Source organism: Epinephelus moara, chromosome 3 (genome assembly GCF_006386435.1).
Source record: "Epinephelus moara isolate mb chromosome 3, YSFRI_EMoa_1.0, whole genome shotgun sequence".
Lineage (NCBI taxonomy): Eukaryota > Metazoa > Chordata > Actinopteri > Perciformes > Serranidae > Epinephelus > Epinephelus moara.
Window position 1 is genome coordinate 12,346,585 of NC_065508.1, and position 19,191 is coordinate 12,365,775.

General features: G+C 42.4%; 1 protein-coding gene across 1 annotated transcript; it reads left to right on the plus strand.

Moving 5' to 3' along the window:
* The first annotated feature begins 63 nt into the window (after nt 1-63).
* On the plus strand, nt 64-18,473 carry supt6h (SPT6 homolog, histone chaperone and transcription elongation factor). The gene is made up of 37 exons (XM_050038987.1): nt 64-202; nt 1,624-1,734; nt 1,823-1,996; nt 4,359-4,432; nt 4,569-4,749; nt 4,897-4,978; nt 5,245-5,500; nt 5,755-5,856; nt 6,032-6,145; nt 6,284-6,373; nt 6,595-6,737; nt 6,933-7,078; nt 7,211-7,318; nt 7,427-7,707; nt 7,854-8,008; nt 9,365-9,560; nt 9,743-9,882; nt 10,085-10,202; nt 10,294-10,370; nt 10,490-10,625; nt 10,981-11,118; nt 11,334-11,501; nt 11,600-11,727; nt 12,144-12,351; nt 12,606-12,753; nt 12,857-12,999; nt 13,093-13,233; nt 13,463-13,658; nt 13,829-13,974; nt 14,131-14,223; nt 14,339-14,452; nt 14,561-14,685; nt 16,135-16,247; nt 16,340-16,417; nt 16,533-16,711; nt 16,905-17,179; nt 17,606-18,473. Exons 2-37 carry the CDS (start codon nt 1,635-1,637, stop codon nt 17,796-17,798), a joined length of 5,259 nt encoding a protein of 1,752 aa, XP_049894944.1. The 5' UTR covers nt 64-202; nt 1,624-1,634; the 3' UTR covers nt 17,799-18,473.
* The last annotated feature ends 718 nt before the right edge of the window (nt 18,474-19,191 follow it).

The window sequence follows — 19,191 nt, forward strand, 5'->3', positions numbered from 1 at the left end:
GTTTCATGTTTCGAGGCACACCAGCAGGGGGCGTCACCTCGGTAATGAAAAGGATGGAAGTTCCCTCACTGCATCCCGGAATTGCCATCACGCTGCTCGTTATCGGCCATTTTTACAAGTACAAGCTCCCCGAAACACATAACACACCACAATCCCGCTATTACTGTACATATTTACGGAGTATACCACCGCAGTCAGACGTGTAAGTCAAATTTCACCGTGGTCATTTGCGATCTTTACACTGTGCTGCTCGGCTAACGGCCGTTAACTAGCTAACGCTAATGCAGTCGTCTGTTGTTGTCGTCCAAGCTAATGCTAGGCTAACGTAACGTTACTAAAATGCTCAAGTATTAACCAGCGTAAGACTCCGAAGTTGGCTCGGAGGCCTTGGTGCATTTTTACAACAGTGAAAGGGGTTCGTTTTGTCTTTTATTGTTAGTTCTTGTATTGGTAGGAATCGTATAGCTCAAATAAACAACGTGAAGACTAAATGCCAGCTTCTTGGCAAAAGGTAGCTAGCTAGCTTGCATCGTTAGCATAGAGAATAGCCTAGTTGGTGGTTGCTAGCATATAGGGATTGTAACATTAACTGATTTTACTGGCCAGAATTTACGATATAGCATTAATGTTTGTCGGATGATTGCTCATTAGAGGACTTTAGCAAATAATCGAGATAACGTCAGCTGCAGTTAGATTGAAAGCAAGTCGTGTGTTTGGTTGGTCATCTCCCTCGGTGCTCTCTGTGCGCAATGCGACATCGTTAGGTGTTGTTTTTAAACTTGCCAGCTAAACCTTGGTTTGTTTTAACTATCTGACATTACAGCCCAAAGGTAAATAAAAACTCACAATGTCAAAGCTAAATATGAACATGCAACATTGTTATGTATTATTTAATTACGTTGATTGTCATTAATACACATCAAACATTGTCCATGTTGTGTAATTCGGGCTTTTTCATGTTCACTTCTAAGATATTATTATCACATTGTTTAAAAAATAATCACGTATTCATTTAATATTGAACAGCTTGTGTGTGTGGATGGCCAAGAGTGAACATACAACAGAAGTGTATGGATGACCTCAGTCCGTTTAAAACTGCTTTGCAGTAACATGTTGTTCAAACCCTCAGCGCTTTATTTTAAATTCTGCCGAAGATCCTCAAGTTTACAAATCCGCCAAATATGTTAGACTGGATTTCGATCAAACATAAGGAGACTTATTTGTTAGTTGCTTTTCTTGGAGCGAGGCACAAAGGAATTAAACTGTGTATGATTGTGTTTATGACAAACATGGATTATTCACATTATGACATTTATAATATTTGCATTTGGTGGAAGGGTGCAGCTGTAAAAAATGAGTCCTGTTTGAACATTTCATCCTGTCTAATAATTTAATCTTAATGAGAAGCTGGACCAAGCCAATGAAGAATGTTTGTGATGCTGCCAGACAGTTTGAAAAAAGATGATTTTTCCAACCTTAAATTACAGGAAAGTTGATGTTATGGGGTTAAATTGCAATTTCAGCATGTGTTATAGAGCGTAGCATAGTTATTGTGTAGCTTTTGTATTTATAATACTCAGATGATGCTGACAAAGTTTACTTACAGCCTCTTGCACTTCTCAGGAACCACAGTCATGTCTGACTTTATTGAGAGCGAGGCTGAGGAGTCAGAGGAGGAGTTCGAAGAGAAAGACCTAAAGCCCAAAAAGACCCAGAGGTTTATGGAGGAGGATGGTAAGATTGGAGTTGTTCAGTTGTGGGTATGTGCTTCAGAGGCGGGGATGCATGACACGTGGACCACTTATCTCTCGTTTCTCAACAGATGAGGAAGAGGAAGAAGAGAACACAGAGGACCAGGATGAGCGAGGAAATTTACGCGGACTCATTGATGATGGAGATGAGGAGGGGGAGGAGGAGGATGAAGAGCGTGCAAGAAGTGCAAGTGGAGGGGGGAGTGACTCAGAGGAGGAAGTTAGGCATCGACGTAAAAAGCGCAGTAAGTGCATCGGATGTTTTTAAAGGGTTGCCACCATCGTGCAGTGGGTTGTTGTTGCAGGTTGTGAGTTTTGAAAAAGTGTCCTATGTAAAGAAGGTACTGGAGCTCTTCTACACGTTGTGCTGTTTTAGCCTGTTTCCATGCAGATTCACATCCTCCCCATTCTCATAAACTCCCCTACATAGCTCAAAATAACAATAGCAAAAATCATATGAATTGCTCATTGTCCGTACAAATGTTCCACTACTCCAATAATTGGTAATGATTGTAATATTGGTGTTTTCTTAAAATGGCTTCTCAGTTGTATTCAATTCAGTTTTATTTGTAAAGCCCAATATCACCAATCACAGTTTGCCTCAGAGGGCTTTACAACACTTGGCCTTCTGTCTTTTGACCCTCACAAAGAATAAGGAAAAACTCTCCCAAAAAAAAAACAACTCTTTAACAGGGAAAAATGGTAGAAACCTCAGGAAGAGCAACTGGGGGGATCCTTCTCCCAGGATGGACAGATGTGCAGCAGATGTGTGTACAGAAGTGATCAACACAATAAAATTAATCTATATGACAAAATGATACTGAGAGAGATGCATGGCAACAACATTAATATCAACTATAACAGTAATAATTTAAATATGAATAATAATAACAGTTGTATATGATTATATGTATGTTTTATGTATATATTATTATTTTATTTATGCATTATTTTATTAATATATATGACACTATGTTTACTTACAATAGGCAGGTGCTGAAATGGTCAAAAACATTACATATGCTGCAGTTGAAGTCTCCATACTCTGCAAAGTGATGAACGTTGTCCGGATTATATATGTGACACGTGTCAGTGCTGTGTTACTTGATCACCTCAGCAAATTACATATTCACATTCGTGTTACCTGGTGAGTCAATAGAGGGGAAGCTCTGATGTAACATTTTTATTTGATACCACTGCTCTCACCACTGAGTGGCAAAATATGCCAAAACAATCTATGAGTGTGGAAAACTGAAATGGCCATCAGAATTGAAAATTATGTGTGATGTGTATAAAATCGCTAAATAAACTACAGTACAGATATGTTAAACTATGAGGAGGGGTGTCACCAGTTTCATCACAGTATGATATTATATAGATTCTTTGGACAAAGATGCGATATTTGCCAATATTACAAAGTCTGCCACGATACGATTTGGAGTCGATACAGTTCAGGGGCCTGTGATCGATATGAGATTATATTATGCCCATTCAACACATTCTGTTACAAAAGACACTGCCACCCCTTTCTTTTTTTACTTTTGGCCATAAAAGATAAATAGATAAATGAGATAATAAGAGATGATGTGATAATGTCATCCTCGTCGTCATTCTCTCGGGACTGCCTGCTGCTGTTTGACGGTGACACAGAATTTCAAAATAAAGGCATAACCCTACAGATGATGATATAGATCAATGGATAGTTACACCCCTAACTATGAGGTCATTTTGTAAAGGTTTACAGAGTTTAAATCTTTGTCACAATTAAAAAACACACAGATCTGAGAGGTCAAGATTGTTTTTTAATGATATGTGTGTGTTCGTTTTGTTAAAATCGACCAAACATCCAAACCTAAATCTGAACTGATTGTGTACCTGTGATACAATTGATGTACAATACAATTGACCTCATATTGCTATTTTTCAGGTATCATAGTCAGCAGTGATTTCCAGTTTAATACAGAACTGATTATCAAGGTGCCAATTAGAGATGTATTGCCATTACACAATACTACAATCCATTTTATAGCTTTTTTAAAACGAGTGTCCTGGATCTTATTTTGTACTGTGCTGTGTTGAATGGTTCATTTTAAAGTGAGATAAAATACATTTCTGAATGATCAGTGTAGACCTATTTTTGGCATCTGTTTCTTGAGCAGGTAAAACAACAGGTTCCCTCCCTTTTACCTTGTGCTTTCAGCTCCATATGTTGTGGAGCCAGATGCACCCGCATATTGGTAGCATTAACCCCGGCAGGTGGTACTGGATGTTCGATCTCTGCTGGTGTGGTGTATAATCTTACGTCATATTTTTGTTTTCTCATTATCAAAGAAAGCAAATGTGTTGTGTCAGCCGCATTTACCTGCGGTAAAACCCCGTAATAGATAATTGCCTGCAGCAGCTATGCAGACTAAAAAATATGGATTAGCTGTGATATAAAGATACCAATTAAAAACATCAAATTATTTTTTTTCCAACATCCCTTTACATCAGCATTCAATTTGCTCAACAAATAATTATGTGCATCACACATGAGAATAAAAGCACTGTTTTTACAGTTGTAGAAATGCAGCTTGTATTGAAGTTGTTTGCTTTTCCTCTTTGCAGATTATGACGACTACCTGGATGACGATGATCTGGACCTAATTGAGGAAAATTTGGGTGTTAAAGTGAAAAGGAGGGTAAGAACAGCTTCCTCTTACTACTACTCCCTCTGTAGTAAGTGTGTACAATTTAACTTTCAGCATAGCACAATTTTTGTACTCTTTAAAAAGTTTAAGACAGCAGTGCTGATGCTGTACCTGTCTCGTGTCACAGAAGAAGAAATACGAACGTGTAAAAACACTTGATGATGATGAAGAAGATGACGACGAGAAGGACTTGATCGCAGATGAGATCTTTCATGGTGATGCAGAGGGTGAGCTGGAAGAAGGCGAGGCTGTCGATGAGCCTCTCCACCACGCAGAGGATGATGAAGAAGGAGAAGATGAGGAGTCAGGTAGGCCAGGAATAAGGAGTTTTAGATCTGTATTGGAGTATCTAAAAAAATAGAGATAAACAGTAATGTAAACTCAGTGCCAACTTGATTTCTCAAAGATGTGGTATAGAATGAATCAGTTTTTAAATTTCTACTTTTGTCCCACAGATATAGACGATTTTATTGTGGATGATGACGGCCAACCCATCACCAAAAAGAGGGGCAAGAAGTTCTCAGGATACACAGATGCGTGAGTACCATAGTTTATACAGGAAATCTTTCCTTTTAAAAGATGTGTCATTTGTAGAAAAAGAAGCTTGTTTTAGCCTCCAGTTTCCTTGCCACATTAAATGATCTACCAGGCCTCAAATAGCATCCTTATTCATCAAATTAAAAATATTGATAAATGTTTTGAAACAACGAGACGATAAACAAAGTGCCGAGGTGCTTTAAGATGTTCCGGGTAAATCTCACGATCACTGCTTCTTCCCCTCTTCGCTATTCATCGTCCCACAGAGCCCTCCAGGAGGCCCAAGAAATTTTTGGCGGTGACTTTGACTTTGCTGACTTCGACGCGGACGCATATGACCAGGGTGAGGAGGAGGAAGAAGACCAGGATGACGAGAGTTGGGACAGACCCAAGAAGCAGACTAAGAGGAGGCAAGGGAGGAAGAGCATCTTTGAGATCTATGAGCCCAGTGAGCTGGAAAGCAGTCACATGACTGACCAAGACAATGAGATCCGCTCTACAGATATGCCTGAGAGATTCCAGGTGAGTGTGTGTGTGTGTGTGTGTGTGTGTGTGTGTGTGTGTGTGTGTGTGTTTCTGATGCTAACAGTGCTGATTCACTGTTGTTACATTCATATATTGACCACATAGCTCCATATCGTAATGACTGCTTTCTCTTTGTTCATGTTCAATGAATGCTGATCAGGAGGGAGGGGGCAGGTTTTTGACTAGTCAGCTCAGCCTTGAAAGCCTGTTTGTGTGTTTCAGTCGTCCTGATTCTGTTCTCCATCTTATAGTTACGATCCATCCCTGTTAAACCTGCCGAGGATGATGAGCTGGAAGAGGAAGCAGAGTGGATCTTCAGACATGGCTTCTCCACTTTAACGATCTCCATGCAGGTGCGACCATTACCACAAACACTCAGGAAAAATGCATACACAAACAAGGCAAAGAACTTTATTTAATTTTCCGCCATCATACCTGGTGAGAGGCTAAAGCACTGAAATCAGATCACTTGATTTTCCATTGTTTATCATTGTTCTCCTTTCTGTTTTTTCTCCATGCACTAAACAGGAGAGCACAGACTATCTAGACAGGGGGACAACCACAAACTTCAGCAGGAAAGGCCCTAGTACAATCGCCAAGATCAAAGAGGCGCTCAACTTCATGAGGAACCAGCAGTTTGAGGTACAGTGAGCTCACCTTACCCTATGACTTCCTTCACCTGTTTCCTTTGTGTTCTATTAACACATGTTGTCTTTAAAGAAGGGATGCGAAATGTGACACCGTAGTAAAGTACCAATTTTATCATGTTCTCTATTCCAGGTCCCATTCATAGCTTTTTACAGGAAGGAATATGTGGAGCCAGAGCTTAACATCAATGACCTGTGGAAAGTGTGGCAGTGGGATGAAAAGGTATCATTTGTATTGCATTTTTTTTTGCAAGAGGAACTGATTACAGACTAAGAGAAAGCCATTGTTAGGGGTCATCATGAAAGGGTGGGTCCTCTGGGGGCAAAGTCGATTCTTTAATAATCTAAGATTAAATTAACAATTTGATTTTAAATCATTTGCTTTCGTCAGCTGATTATTTATGCCACTTCTGGTTTCTTGACTTATACATTTTCATCCACCAGTGGACTCAACTGAAGACCCGGAAGCAGAACCTGACTCGTCTGTTTCAGAAGATGCAGTCCTTCCAGTTTGAGCAGATCTCAGCTGACCCTGACAAACCCTTGGCTGACGGCATCCGTCCTCTTGACACAGCTGACATGGAAAGGTACGTCTTGAAGGCTGAAGCTAAAAAAAGATAATCTCTTATGTGCTGCATTTGGTTGTGACTGCATTATGCGAGGAATAATTGCAGGAAATTTAAGTGATAAAGTCCACATGGTGACTGATGACAGACAATGCTGGTCATCTATCCTCACTGCTCTTTTTGTGCTTCATTCAAACCTATGATCGTTTTCTGTAGGCTGAAAGATGTGCAGACCCTTGAAGAGCTGGGTGATGTGTACAACCACTTTCTGCTCTACTATGGTCGAGACATCCCCAAGATGCAGAATGCTGCAAAGACCAGCAAGAAGAGGCTCAAGAAGATCAAAGAAGTGTCAGAGGATGGTAAGATAGATGCGTCTGAATTAACCATTTCATTAGATAGTGCTGGACGGTACTGCAGAATTGTTTATTTCTAAGTGAAACAAATTTTTAGTCAGGAATGTTTGCCTTATTTTTCATGGTCTGCCTCTTTAGGTGAAGAAGAGGAATTGGAAGTCGAGGAAGAGGAAGAACAGAAAGGACCAGACCTCAAGCTGGCGTCTCGCAGAGATATGTACAGCATCTGTCAGAGCGTAGGACTTGGTTAGTCTCCTTTTTTACCTAGCACACCACAGTCTCACTGTATATTGTTTGTTTGTTTCCTAGCTTGGTAGCACTTCAACTTCCTTTTCTGTTTGTTCCGTACTGCAGATGGCTTGGCTAAAAAGTTTGGGTTAACTCCAGAGCAGTTTGGAGAGAATCTGAGAGACAGTTACCAGCGTCACGAAACAGAGCAGTTCCCGGCTGAGCCTGTGGAGCTGGCCAAAGATTATGTCTGCAGTCAGTTCAGCACTCCCGAGGCAGTGCTGGAAGGAACCAGGTACATGGTGGCCATGCAGATCGCTCGTGAACCTCTGGTCAGACATGTTCTCCGACAGACCTTTCAGGAGAGGGCCAAGATCAACATCAAGCCAACAAAGAAAGGCAAAAAGGTACGGGCACATTTATTCACGTAAGTTTGAGAAAACAAGGGAAAAATCGCAGACATCGAATCCTAAACAGAACAGGTTTCTGAGCTTGCAGAGTGTATTCTGAGTACCATTCTAAACCCGCGTTGCCATTTGCTTACTTCCTGTAGGAGGTGGATGAGGCTCATTTTGCCTACTCCTTCAAGTATCTTAAGAACAAGCCTGTAAAAGAGCTGAATGGGGATCAGTTCTTGAAGATGTGCCTGGCCGAGGAGGAGGGGCTGCTTTCCATCGACATCTGTATCGACCTTATAGGGGTCAAAGGGTAAGCCCAAAAACTAAAATGAGCAAAGATCTTTTTTCAGTGACATTGGTCAGCCAGATCTGCATAGGATGAACTTCCTCAATGCAGAGATATGTATATATGTATTTTACCGATTTTCAACTAGTTTTGTATCGTAAAAGTGTGGGTAGTATGTGTAAATGAATTGTGATAAGCCTGCTGATTATATATGAACCAAGTTTCCATTACTGTGTTGCCTATTTCTCACCTAAAATTTCTTCAGAAACATATTTTAGTGCTCTGTTTGGCTGTAGTATGAGAGTTTGCGAACAGGAAGTGGGGCCAATACTGTTTCCTGTATTGTAAAAACAGAAACTTAAAAACTGAGATTAAACTTTAATACTAAGCAACGCTGATCAAATCGAAACCAAGATTCTGTTTTTGCGTTGCCTTTTTCTCGCCTCAAATGTTTTCAGAAACATATTGTAGCTTACCGTACCATGTACCGAGCTTGCATTGCATCACAGAACAGCAAGAGCATCTATTGGTCCAGTGTGTTGCATTGCATTCTGGTATTTGTAGGTAGGGTTCAAGTGATCACAGAAATGAATCTCATTTTCCAGGTCTGAAAAAGTCATGAAATTTTGTTGCGTGTAATGAAATTAGTTGTTACAGTACTCTTCCATGGATAACCTTTCACGTAATGTAACAAACATAACCAACTATTAGAGATTGGAAACGGTTAGTGTTAAGTTTTCATACAGTAAAAAAAGTTATCTAGTAAACTATACCATCCCGTTCCGTTCATGTTATACATGGTGAATGGTCTTTAAATTTTGTTATGGGTCCTTGAAATGTCATGTAAGATTTAAAAATATGTCCATTAAATGTGTGGGAACCCTGTGTAGGTTTTTAACCTCTTGAGCAAACGTGTTTGCCACAGGCCCTTTCCTCTGTTTTCCCTGGTCATATAGCACCAGTTTCAAAAGTATTTGCGTCTTTTACTGCATAGACAGTCTAGTTTTATGAAAAGTCCATCTATCCAGCAGTGAAAAACTTCTTTAAGGAGGCTGGCCACTTGCATTAAGTCAGTTTTAATCAACCAGATGGAGGCATTTCCTTGGCCACAGGACATTTACCAAGCACAGGATCTGATGTGACTAACTGTTGTGCCATTTTTAGAGTCTGTATAGAAACCTATCTTGAATGTTGGAGAGAAAGAAGGGTTGATAAGTAGGATAGATCCCCTGAGTTTAATTTCTTTATAAGACGCAGCTTGTGTTTTTATACACATTCTTGTCAGTAGAGTATGGGGCTTTTGAATTATGACTGTGGTAATACTGAGGTGCTCCTCTCTGTCTCCGCTTCTCTCTGTGTCTTCCCTCTGCTTGTCCTCAGGTATGCTGGGGACCAGACGTACTTTGATGAGATCAAACAGTTTTACTACAGAGACGAGTTCAGCCACCAGGTGCAGGAGTGGAACAGGCAGCGAACTTTAGCCATAGAGAGAGCTCTCACTCAGTTCCTGTATCCTCAGATGGCCAAGGAACTCAAGAGCAAACTGATCATTGAGGCCAAAGAGAGCATCGTCAGGGTAATTTGCCATGATATCTGTCTGCATTTAATGTACATCATTATATTGTGTTACGCACGATGAAATCAATGCATCATGTCTGTAAAATTAAGTTATAGAGCAAAATATTTACAAAATCATTAAACAATATATGTTTGTTTAGAAGTCTTTATGAACCCTGTGTTCTCCATTTCTTCTCGTAGTCCTGCTGTCGTCGGTTGTATAACTGGCTCAAAGTGGCTCCTTACCGACCAGATCAGCAAGTTGAGGAAGATGATGATCTGATGGACGAGAGTCAGGGCAAGGGCATTCGGGTGCTGGGTGTTGCCTATGCACCCAGCAGGTATGTGACCCACTGTATTTTTTATTTTTTACCTCAGATGTATCAGTAGCGACAATTTTTGGTACTGATAACAGAGTGCTCATTTTTAAATGTGGCCGCTTTACTGCACATCTGAATTGCAACCGTATAACACCAGTGTTAGCAAAAAAAAACCCCACACGTGACAGTATAGTTTCTGACTTAAAAAACTTTGCTCCAACAGAGACACTCCAGTTTTCTGCGCTCTGATCAACGGGGAAGGGGAGGTGGTCGACTTCTTGCGTCTGCCCTACTTTATGAAGAGGAGGAATGCCTTTAGGGAGGACGAGAGAGAGAAGAAGGTACAAGCAGAGAACACGAGTGTTCCTCTGTGCAGTCAACAGATGCTTTTTGTTACTGAGATGATCACTGGTTTGTTTGTGTTATCTTCAGGCCCACGACATTGAAAATCTCAAGAGATTTCTGTCTAGCAAGAAACCTCATGTGGTAGCTGTTGCTGGGGAAAACCGGTAAATAATTCATTTCTTTCTGTACGTGCTGAAAAGCTACGTGTAGACGTTTTGAACAGCATTTACAAGTTGTAATGGAGTCGAGGTTGAGAAGTTAAAAACATGCTGTGTGTGTGCAGAGATGCTCAAATGATCATGGAGGACATCAAGAGGACTATCAGCGAGCTTGAGCAAGAGTCCTCTCTGCCCGCTGTGGGAGTGGAACTTGTCGACAATGAGCTGGCCACACTGTACATGAACAGCAAGAAGTCTGAGGTAAATATTTAACACGTCACTATACCATACGTAGGCACAAACACATCAGTGGTTTTTACCCAGTATGGCAGCTAACAACAGCAAGTTCACTAATTGGTGGATCCAAAATTTGGCCCAATGCTCCCTTTGCTGCTCATTTCCCTCTGCTCTTTATTTACACAGATGCTGTAGAAACAACTTTTAAATATGTATTTATTTATTAGTCATTACTGGAGCCTGGCTTTTATGATGTGTGTCTGTTATCTGTGTTGTTTTTAAAATGTTTGTTAAGAAGGACACCTCATCTTCTACAGCAAACCACATTTATCTATGGATACAAACAAAGTAAACTTTTCTTACGTTTTTATCTGTGCAGAATGATTTTAGGGATTACCCTCCCCTGCTGCGACAGGCTGTGTCGATAGCCAGGAAGATCCAGGATCCCCTAATAGAGTATGCTCAGGTTTGCAGCTCCGATGATGATATTCTCTGCCTCAAACTACACCCGCTACAGGTGAGGCATTAAAGAATGGTGGATTTTTGTGGTTTATCTCCATCTATATATTTATTACTATGTGTTGTTTAAATCCTGTGACATCACTGAAAGACTACTTGAATTATTTTAGTGGAGAATCATTATGGATCAACCAGTCAGTGAATAGTGAGATGATAATGTGACATTCCACTTCTCCCAACTCTTGATCATTTTCCCTCACCCCCTTTCCTCAGGAACATGTGGTGAAGGAAGATTTGCTCTCTGCTCTGTACTGTGAATTCATCAACCGTGTCAATGAGGTTGGAGTGGATGTGAACAGGGCCATCGCCCATCCTCACACTCAGAGCCTGGTCCAGTATGTCTGTGGTCTTGGACCAAGGAAGGGCTCCCACCTGCTCAAGGTATGCGTTATGCTATCATGATTGTCTTGTGTCATCTATGAAAGTGTAGCGCTTCATCAGCTGACCTGATAATCGTTACGGTTCTTGTATTTGTCTAGATTCTGAAGCAGAACAACACTCGTCTGGAGAACAGAACCCAGCTGGTCACAATGTGTCACATGGGACCCAAGGTTTTCATCAACTGTGCCGGTTTCATCAAGATCGACACGGCATCTCTCGGGGACAGGTTGGTACATCGTAGGGGTCTGTTACATGCAGGGCTGCACATAAGGGTTATTCTTTTTTATCGATTTATCTAATGATTATTTTTTTGATGAGTTAATTCATCTACTGACGAATTAATTTTATTCTAAAGATTTTTTATCACTCTATTAATATAACAATTACCTTGTCTAAAAATAAATATCAGAAATCTGCCTCATTAACTTATAAATGCTTATTGCTTTGCAACATCAGCATATTTCCATTATTGATGACATGGATTACGTCGATAAATCGCCCCAGCCCTAGTTACACGCTCCAGATGTTTCCCATAGAGCTGAATCTACCATTGTCAGACAAGGCTGTGATCTACCATTCAGCCTGCTGTGAGGTTATTTCAATTCAGCTTTGGCTTTTTTTTCTCTCAAATCCTCCACACAGTACGGACTCCTACATCGAGGTTCTGGATGGATCTCGTGTTCACCCTGAGACATACGAGTGGGCTCGCAAAATGGCTGTGGACGCCCTCGAGTACGACGAGTCGGCAGAAGATGCCAACCCAGCCGGAGCGCTGGAGGAGATCTTGGAAAATCCAGAACGCCTCAAAGATCTGGACCTGGATGCCTTTGCTGAAGAGCTTGAGAGACAGGTCAGTGTGGGTGTTGTGGCTTTGACCGCGGCAATGTCTCACCATTCTGCTGCCAGAGTTACAAGCAGCCTGAAAAATACTACAGCGCAGAATACTATTTATTTTCAGTCCAAACAAAGAGGCATAGCAGACTCCACTGTATGTTTCAGGAACCTGTATAGCCAAAAGACGCATTCACCATTTTTCGCATTCACTCAACTTTCACAAAGTTTTATCATCAGTCTTGTTTTTTGTTCTTTGTTTTGTCGGTGTAGGGTTACGGCAACAAGGGGATTACTCTGTATGATATTCGTGCCGAGCTGAGCTGCAGGTACAAAGACCTGAGAGTGCCCTACAGAGTCCCCAACACTGAGGAGGTCTTCAACCTGCTCACCAAAGAGACTCCAGAAACCTTTTATATTGGTAATACACATACACACACATAAACATAGAGAACTGCAGCTCTGTCAGCTGATGTGGTTGATATTTTTGACTGTGGTTGATTTTTTTCCTCCTTTTCTTCCAGGTAAGCTGATCACCAGTGTAGTAACTGGTATCGCTCACCGGCGGCCTCAGGGCGAGAGCTACGACCAGGCCATCCGTAACGATTCCACAGGGCTGTGGCAGTGTCCCTTCTGCCAGCAGGACAACTTCCCTGAGCTCAGTGAGGTACCAAACACCTCAGTTTTCTCTTTTTATCAATTTAATGGTCAAAAACAGTTGAGAGTCTGACATCTTTTTTGTTTTGTGTCCCTGCTTTAGGTGTGGAATCACTTTGACAGCGGATCGTGTCCAGGTCAGGCCATTGGGGTGCGATCCAGGTTAGATAACGGCGTCCAGGGATTCATTCCCACCAAGTTCCTCAGTGACAAAGTGGTCAAACACCCTGAGGAGAGGGTCAAGGTGAGGTGTTGTTTGTTGCTGTCATCACTTGTTGTGCTTTGTGGATGCTTTTTGATTGTTTTTTCTTTTGCTTTTGGGAATGTCACCATAATATGAAATATTTCTCAACATTTCCAGTTGTTGATAGTTGAACTTTCCAATTCAGACAGATCTATTATTAGTTTTTGTCGACTTCTGTTCTTCCTGTCTTCCTGTTTCATGGTTCCTCCTCCTCCTCCTCCTCCTTCAGGTGGGCATGACAGTCCACTGCCGCATCATGAAAATCGACATTGAGAAATTCAGCGTCGACCTCACGTGCCGCACCTCAGATTTAATGGACAAGGCCAATGAGTGGAAGCTCCCCAAGGACAGCTACTATGACTTTGACACAGAGTCTGAAGACCAAAAACAGGAAGAGGAGCTCAAAAAGAAACAACAGCGAACACGTTAGTATAATTACAAGATTAATAAAAGTTGTTTGAATCAATACAGCTAATTAAACGGTACAGTGTGCTACCTTTGGGTGATTATTTTTTCCCCTCATTATGCCTAGCATCTACTTCCATGTCACTGTGCTAATTTCTGTCTGTTCTTTACATTCCCTCTGTCTCACCAGCATATATAAAGCGTGTGATCGCCCACCCCAACTTCCACAATATCAGTTTCAACCAGGCAGAGAAAATGATGGAGACGTTGGACCAGGGAGACTTGATCATCAGACCCAGCAGCAAGGGAGAAAACCACCTAACAGTCACCTGGAAAGTAAGAAGCTTGGCCAAAATAAGACACGATATCAAATAAAAATACAATGAGTAAATATTAAAAGCACACACTTGCATGTAGACAGTGTTGCCAGTACTTTAATGCTAAGGCTTTGACACACCATATTCCACTGTGACACTGTGTGATGTTTTGCAGGTGGCTGACGGTATCTACCAGCATGTGGATGTGAGAGAGGAAGGCAAAGAGAATGCATTTAGCTTAGGGCACACTCTCTGGATCAATAATGAGGTAAGCTCTTTTCACCTTATTGTTCATCATAATCCAGACCTGAAAGTGTATCATGAAACATCAGCAAAGTTGTGGCGGCTGCATGTTTGTAAAGAGTCTGTCATGTTCTCTGCAGGAGTTTGAAGATCTGGATGAAATCACTGCTCGGTACATTCAGCCAATGGCGTCATTTGCCCGGGATTTGCTGGGACATAAGTACTTCCAGGACTGCAACCAGGGAAGCAAGGAGGTATATACTGATCTACTCTAATATATTGTTCCTGTGGGAAACATAACTTAATCATTGCACAGACTAAGACGTCTCATATCTCCTTTGGTCATGTTCTTTCTCTAACAGAAAATGGAGGACTTACTGATGAGGACAAAGAAGGAGAAGCCTACTTTTATTCCTTACTTTATTTCGGCATGTAAAGATCTGCCAGGAAAATTCATCCTGGGCTACCAGCCTCGTGGAAAACCACGGTGAGCAGAACTGTTTCTCTCTCTCTCTCCTGTTTTCTGATTATTTGCTGTAATGAAGCCATGGTGAGAAAATGGTGACTGAAAAGGATGGACTGATTTCAGTGGAAGCTGATTTAAAACACAGTTGTTAAAGGTATACTGCGCAGGAATTGTCATTTACTGCTGGTAATGACAACAATCAAACCTGGCCCCTCCTCCCTGTACTGGGCACACTGCATGCTACTGTATGAACGTTACATTTGTTCTAACAGGAAAGATGATACTTGAGCAAGTTTACTAAGCTCACTGCTGCCACCTACCTGTCCAGCAGGAAACAGTCCAACTCTGCATCGCTCTTAATTCCCATCCTCTCCTTCAGTGCTGGTCAGGGAAAGTGAAAGCCAACCCCAGATCCACTCTCGTTTTGAAGCAGCTTTGTCTGCTTGGCATTTGGCTTTACTATATTTTCATTTTGTTGTGTGCTGTGTCCATGATTTCAGTAGTTTGGATGCGTGTTGCTACTGTCTGGTCGCTGCCTTTTAGTAAAGTCCTGACCTCAGCTGTGCGCTTTTGTTGGCTGGGGTGGCTGCGCAACCAGAGAACTCCCAACCTCAGCAAAATAGGAAAATACAGGCAGAGGGCAGAGTCTGCAGAAGGTACATCACTACATGTCTTGTCTACGTGATGATTGAGAGGAGTTACGTTTGATATAGTCTCTATATACAGACTCTACATTCAGTGAATGTAGAGTCTGTAGGCAAACCCCGGAGATCTTGCCTCCGGAAGAAGAGCGGAAGAGCCCTGGTTTCCGGTTGTAGGCTATTTGTAGTCCGCGTGATATTGACCAATCACGTTTGAGCTGGCTGCAGTTGTTGCCAGGTTAAACGGTCCGTGCAGTGAACTAACGAGGCGGAACATAATTGGCGTCACTGCAAACTCTGAATTCATCGCAATGGTTCAGCATATAAACGGAAGTCGGATACTGAAATTCGCCCAAATCAAACCAGAATGCCAAAAAATCGGGGGTCTGCCCCCAGAGGCTGTATCGCCGTCTGCCAGAAGTCAGATGCCGAATACAGCCGATGGGTTCCGAGAATGCGTTGTTTTTTAGGAAAGTTATGCATATTATATTTTTAATGTTGCTTTTTCCTAAATCAGCTCAAGCTCACATTAGATCCACAAAAACATCAGTAGATGCCATTCAGTGCTCTGAATATCATGAATCACTGTGACATATGGTGCATGCAAAGGCCCATAGCTACTACAGAGACTCAGATTTTCAGTCTTTGTGAGTCATGTCATACTGATCATGCCCAATGACTCAACACCTCACAATTCTTATCAACTCTCCCACACAGCTGCTTCACAGCCAAAACATTTTTTATTAGATCTTTACTTCTTTGATTGATAACACGGTAACAGCAGTAGAGCTGAATGTCAACGTGCCATCTTCTTTTTGTTTTTGTCTAGGGTTGAGTATGTGACCATCACCCCGGATGGCTTCCGTTACCGCTCACAGATATTTCCCACAGTGAATGGACTGTTCCGTTGGTTTAAGGACCATTACCAAGAGCCGGTGCCAGGTATGGAAACACTATAAGGAATGTTTGTTGTGTGTATTACAGCAGGTGAAGGATATTGTGCGTATTATCTAACATTTTATCCTCTGTCAAAGGCATCACTCCCAGCAATAGCAGCCGAACAAGGACACCTGCGTCCCTGAACGCCACCCCAGCCAATATCAACATTGCAGGTGAGTCCCACTCTCTTCCACCCACACACACACACACACACACACACACACACATTCAGCATGAGTGGAGTTGTAGTACATTTTACTATTTTCTAATTTATTCCTTCATTCCTAGATTTGACGCGAGCTGTCAACGCCCTCCCACGCAACATGACCTCTCAGATGTTCAGTGCCATCGCCGCAGTCACAGGCCAGGGCCAGAACCCCAACACCACCCCCGCACAGTGGGGATCCAGCCAATACGGCTATGGTGGTAGCACAGGAGGAGGCGGAGGGAGCTCCTCTGCTTATCATGTGAGTGCAGCTTTTAATGGTGACAGCTACTGTGGAAGTAAAGCGGTTGTTTTTGAGATTCTGATAGAATGATCTAACACACAGTAAAATATGGACTTGGTGTGCAACAGGCTTTATACTATTATATTATATTTTAACTTTTCTCAATTAACTAGTTGAGCCACATTGATAAGCATTACTTGCACCTCTGCAGGTATTTGCCACACCTCAGCAACCCATGGCGACGCCCATGATGACGCCCAGCTACTCCTACACCACGCCAAGCCAGCAGGCCTTGGGCACGCCACAGTACACCGGCTCCACCCCGCAGTCCTCCCACTCTCACGCCCACCCACATGGAAGCCACGTGTCACACCACAACCATCACGGCCATCACAGCAGTCACCATGGCCACGCGTCCAGCACGCCGTCATCCTCAACCTCATCGAGAGGACGGACTCCACAGCAGCAGCAGCAGGCGCCACCAAAGTAAGTACAGGCAGAATATGTGTGAGTGATCTGATGTACTCCAGCATCGTGTGTTTCCTGAAAAAGGACCCTGGTGTGTGTTCAGCTCCTGTGTAGCTTTTTCTTTAATAGTCAAACTGATTATTCATGTACAGTGATCATAGCTATAACCTCTCTAAAGTTCCCGCTATATGAAATTTGATAAGTTTAACAGTAACGTTGTCATCTCAGATTCTCCCTTCAGCTCCACGTCAGAATGTGTCGTGTCCATTTTGCTGTTAAACAACTCAAATTAACAAATCAACCAGTTGTTGAATACGTTGTTTCGGCCATTAGATGGTGCTAAACCCTCAATCTGCATCATTTTAAGGCTAAGCAGCAGCCCGCCATTCAATCTGTCACTGTCTTTGACTGAAACACCTCCCCCTCTGTCCTCCCTCCTCGCAGAGCCAGCAGCAGCAACGCCTCTGCAGTGGACTGGGGCAAGATGGCGGAGCAGTGGCTGAAGGAAAAAGAAGCGGAGGGGCGGAAGAAAGCCCAGAGGATGACGCCTCGACCGTCGCCCAGCCCTATGATCGAGAGCACACCCATGTCCATCGCCGGAGACGCCACACCCCTGCTGGATGAAATGGACCGATAGGACACGCAGGGGGGCGTCGCTACACCCCCCCTACCCAAATCCATCCTTTGTACTGCTCCTTCATCTGGATAACCCTCCACCTTTTGTCTTTCCCACAACCCATCAGCACTTTCATCCAGCCGACCAGTAGCTGCAGCCCAGTCCATCCAGCTGACTGTCCACTCATACGTTCTCTTCACCTCCTGATGTTGTAGCTGCAGTTTATCACTCTGGCATCATGGCTCATCTCACTCTCTTCCTTCCCCTTGTCTTCCTGTATCTCATCCCAGATGTTTCCCCTCCTCACCTCCAGCCAACTCCTCTGGCTGCTTAGTATTTTGTACAGTCAGAATAACACTGTAAATGTCATGCAGAAATGAAATTGTCATACAATGGCAAAAAAAAAAGAAACTTGAAATACACGACAGCAGTTACGTATAGGATATGGACCTACACAGACAATGTCAGACAAGCTGTCCTACTATCTTTATTTTTGCGATTGGTTTTAGTTTGATCCATGAATGGTTTTGACAGAGGGGCACAGTTACCAGTTTCCAGAAACCCACTTTCCCTCCTTTACGGGCGGTGGATTTTTGCGAGCAGTTGCCAAAAGAGCGCTTTGCCAAGCCAATCAGGAAATTTAATTTTTGTATGGAATGCGTCAGAATGAATAAAGACTGTTTTTTTCTGTTTGAACCCAAAGCCTCCGCTCTTCACATCTGTCAAAACAAACACACCTGCGACCGTGCAGACACACCGAGTGCGAGGGTTTAGGCTGAATGGAAAAAAAAATAAGTCAAGGAGAAACCTTCGTGTCAGCTTGAGTTTCTCTCGAACATCACTCGTATGTCTACGCTACATGCTGTATTATGATCACCTTACTGTATTTCGGCTCCTGTAGATAGCTTCTGTCGTATTGTTGACTCTTATTTGACTTATCTGGGAATTCTGTGTGGACACTAACGGTGTGAAGAAGTTGGTTCACATTTTAAAACCGTTGATTTTGGTAACAATAAGCGGCAGCACCTCGTCATGTCAGTGTCAGAGGGTAATTTTTTTTAAGTTGACTCAAATATAAATCTCTTGTGTCTCTAATGTTTGCAGTTCAGTGAGTATTCTTACTTTCGAAACTGGGCTATGATGTTTGCCACCTTTCAGGATGTGATCTGACACACCACTGCTGCAATTCAGTCCTAACCAGTATCAACAGCAAAATTAAGACGTTCAGTGGATGAGTTCAAATCTTTCTAACCGTAACACTATCAGCTGAAGCTACTATCAAACTGACTTCCCACTGCGTTTATGTCCCTCACTCTGTATAATAATCTGAACCGCACGCAGCTGTTTCAGTAGAATGAATATATTGTTGTAAAAAAACACAATCTCTTTTATGATCGTCGTGCGGCAGTTGTAC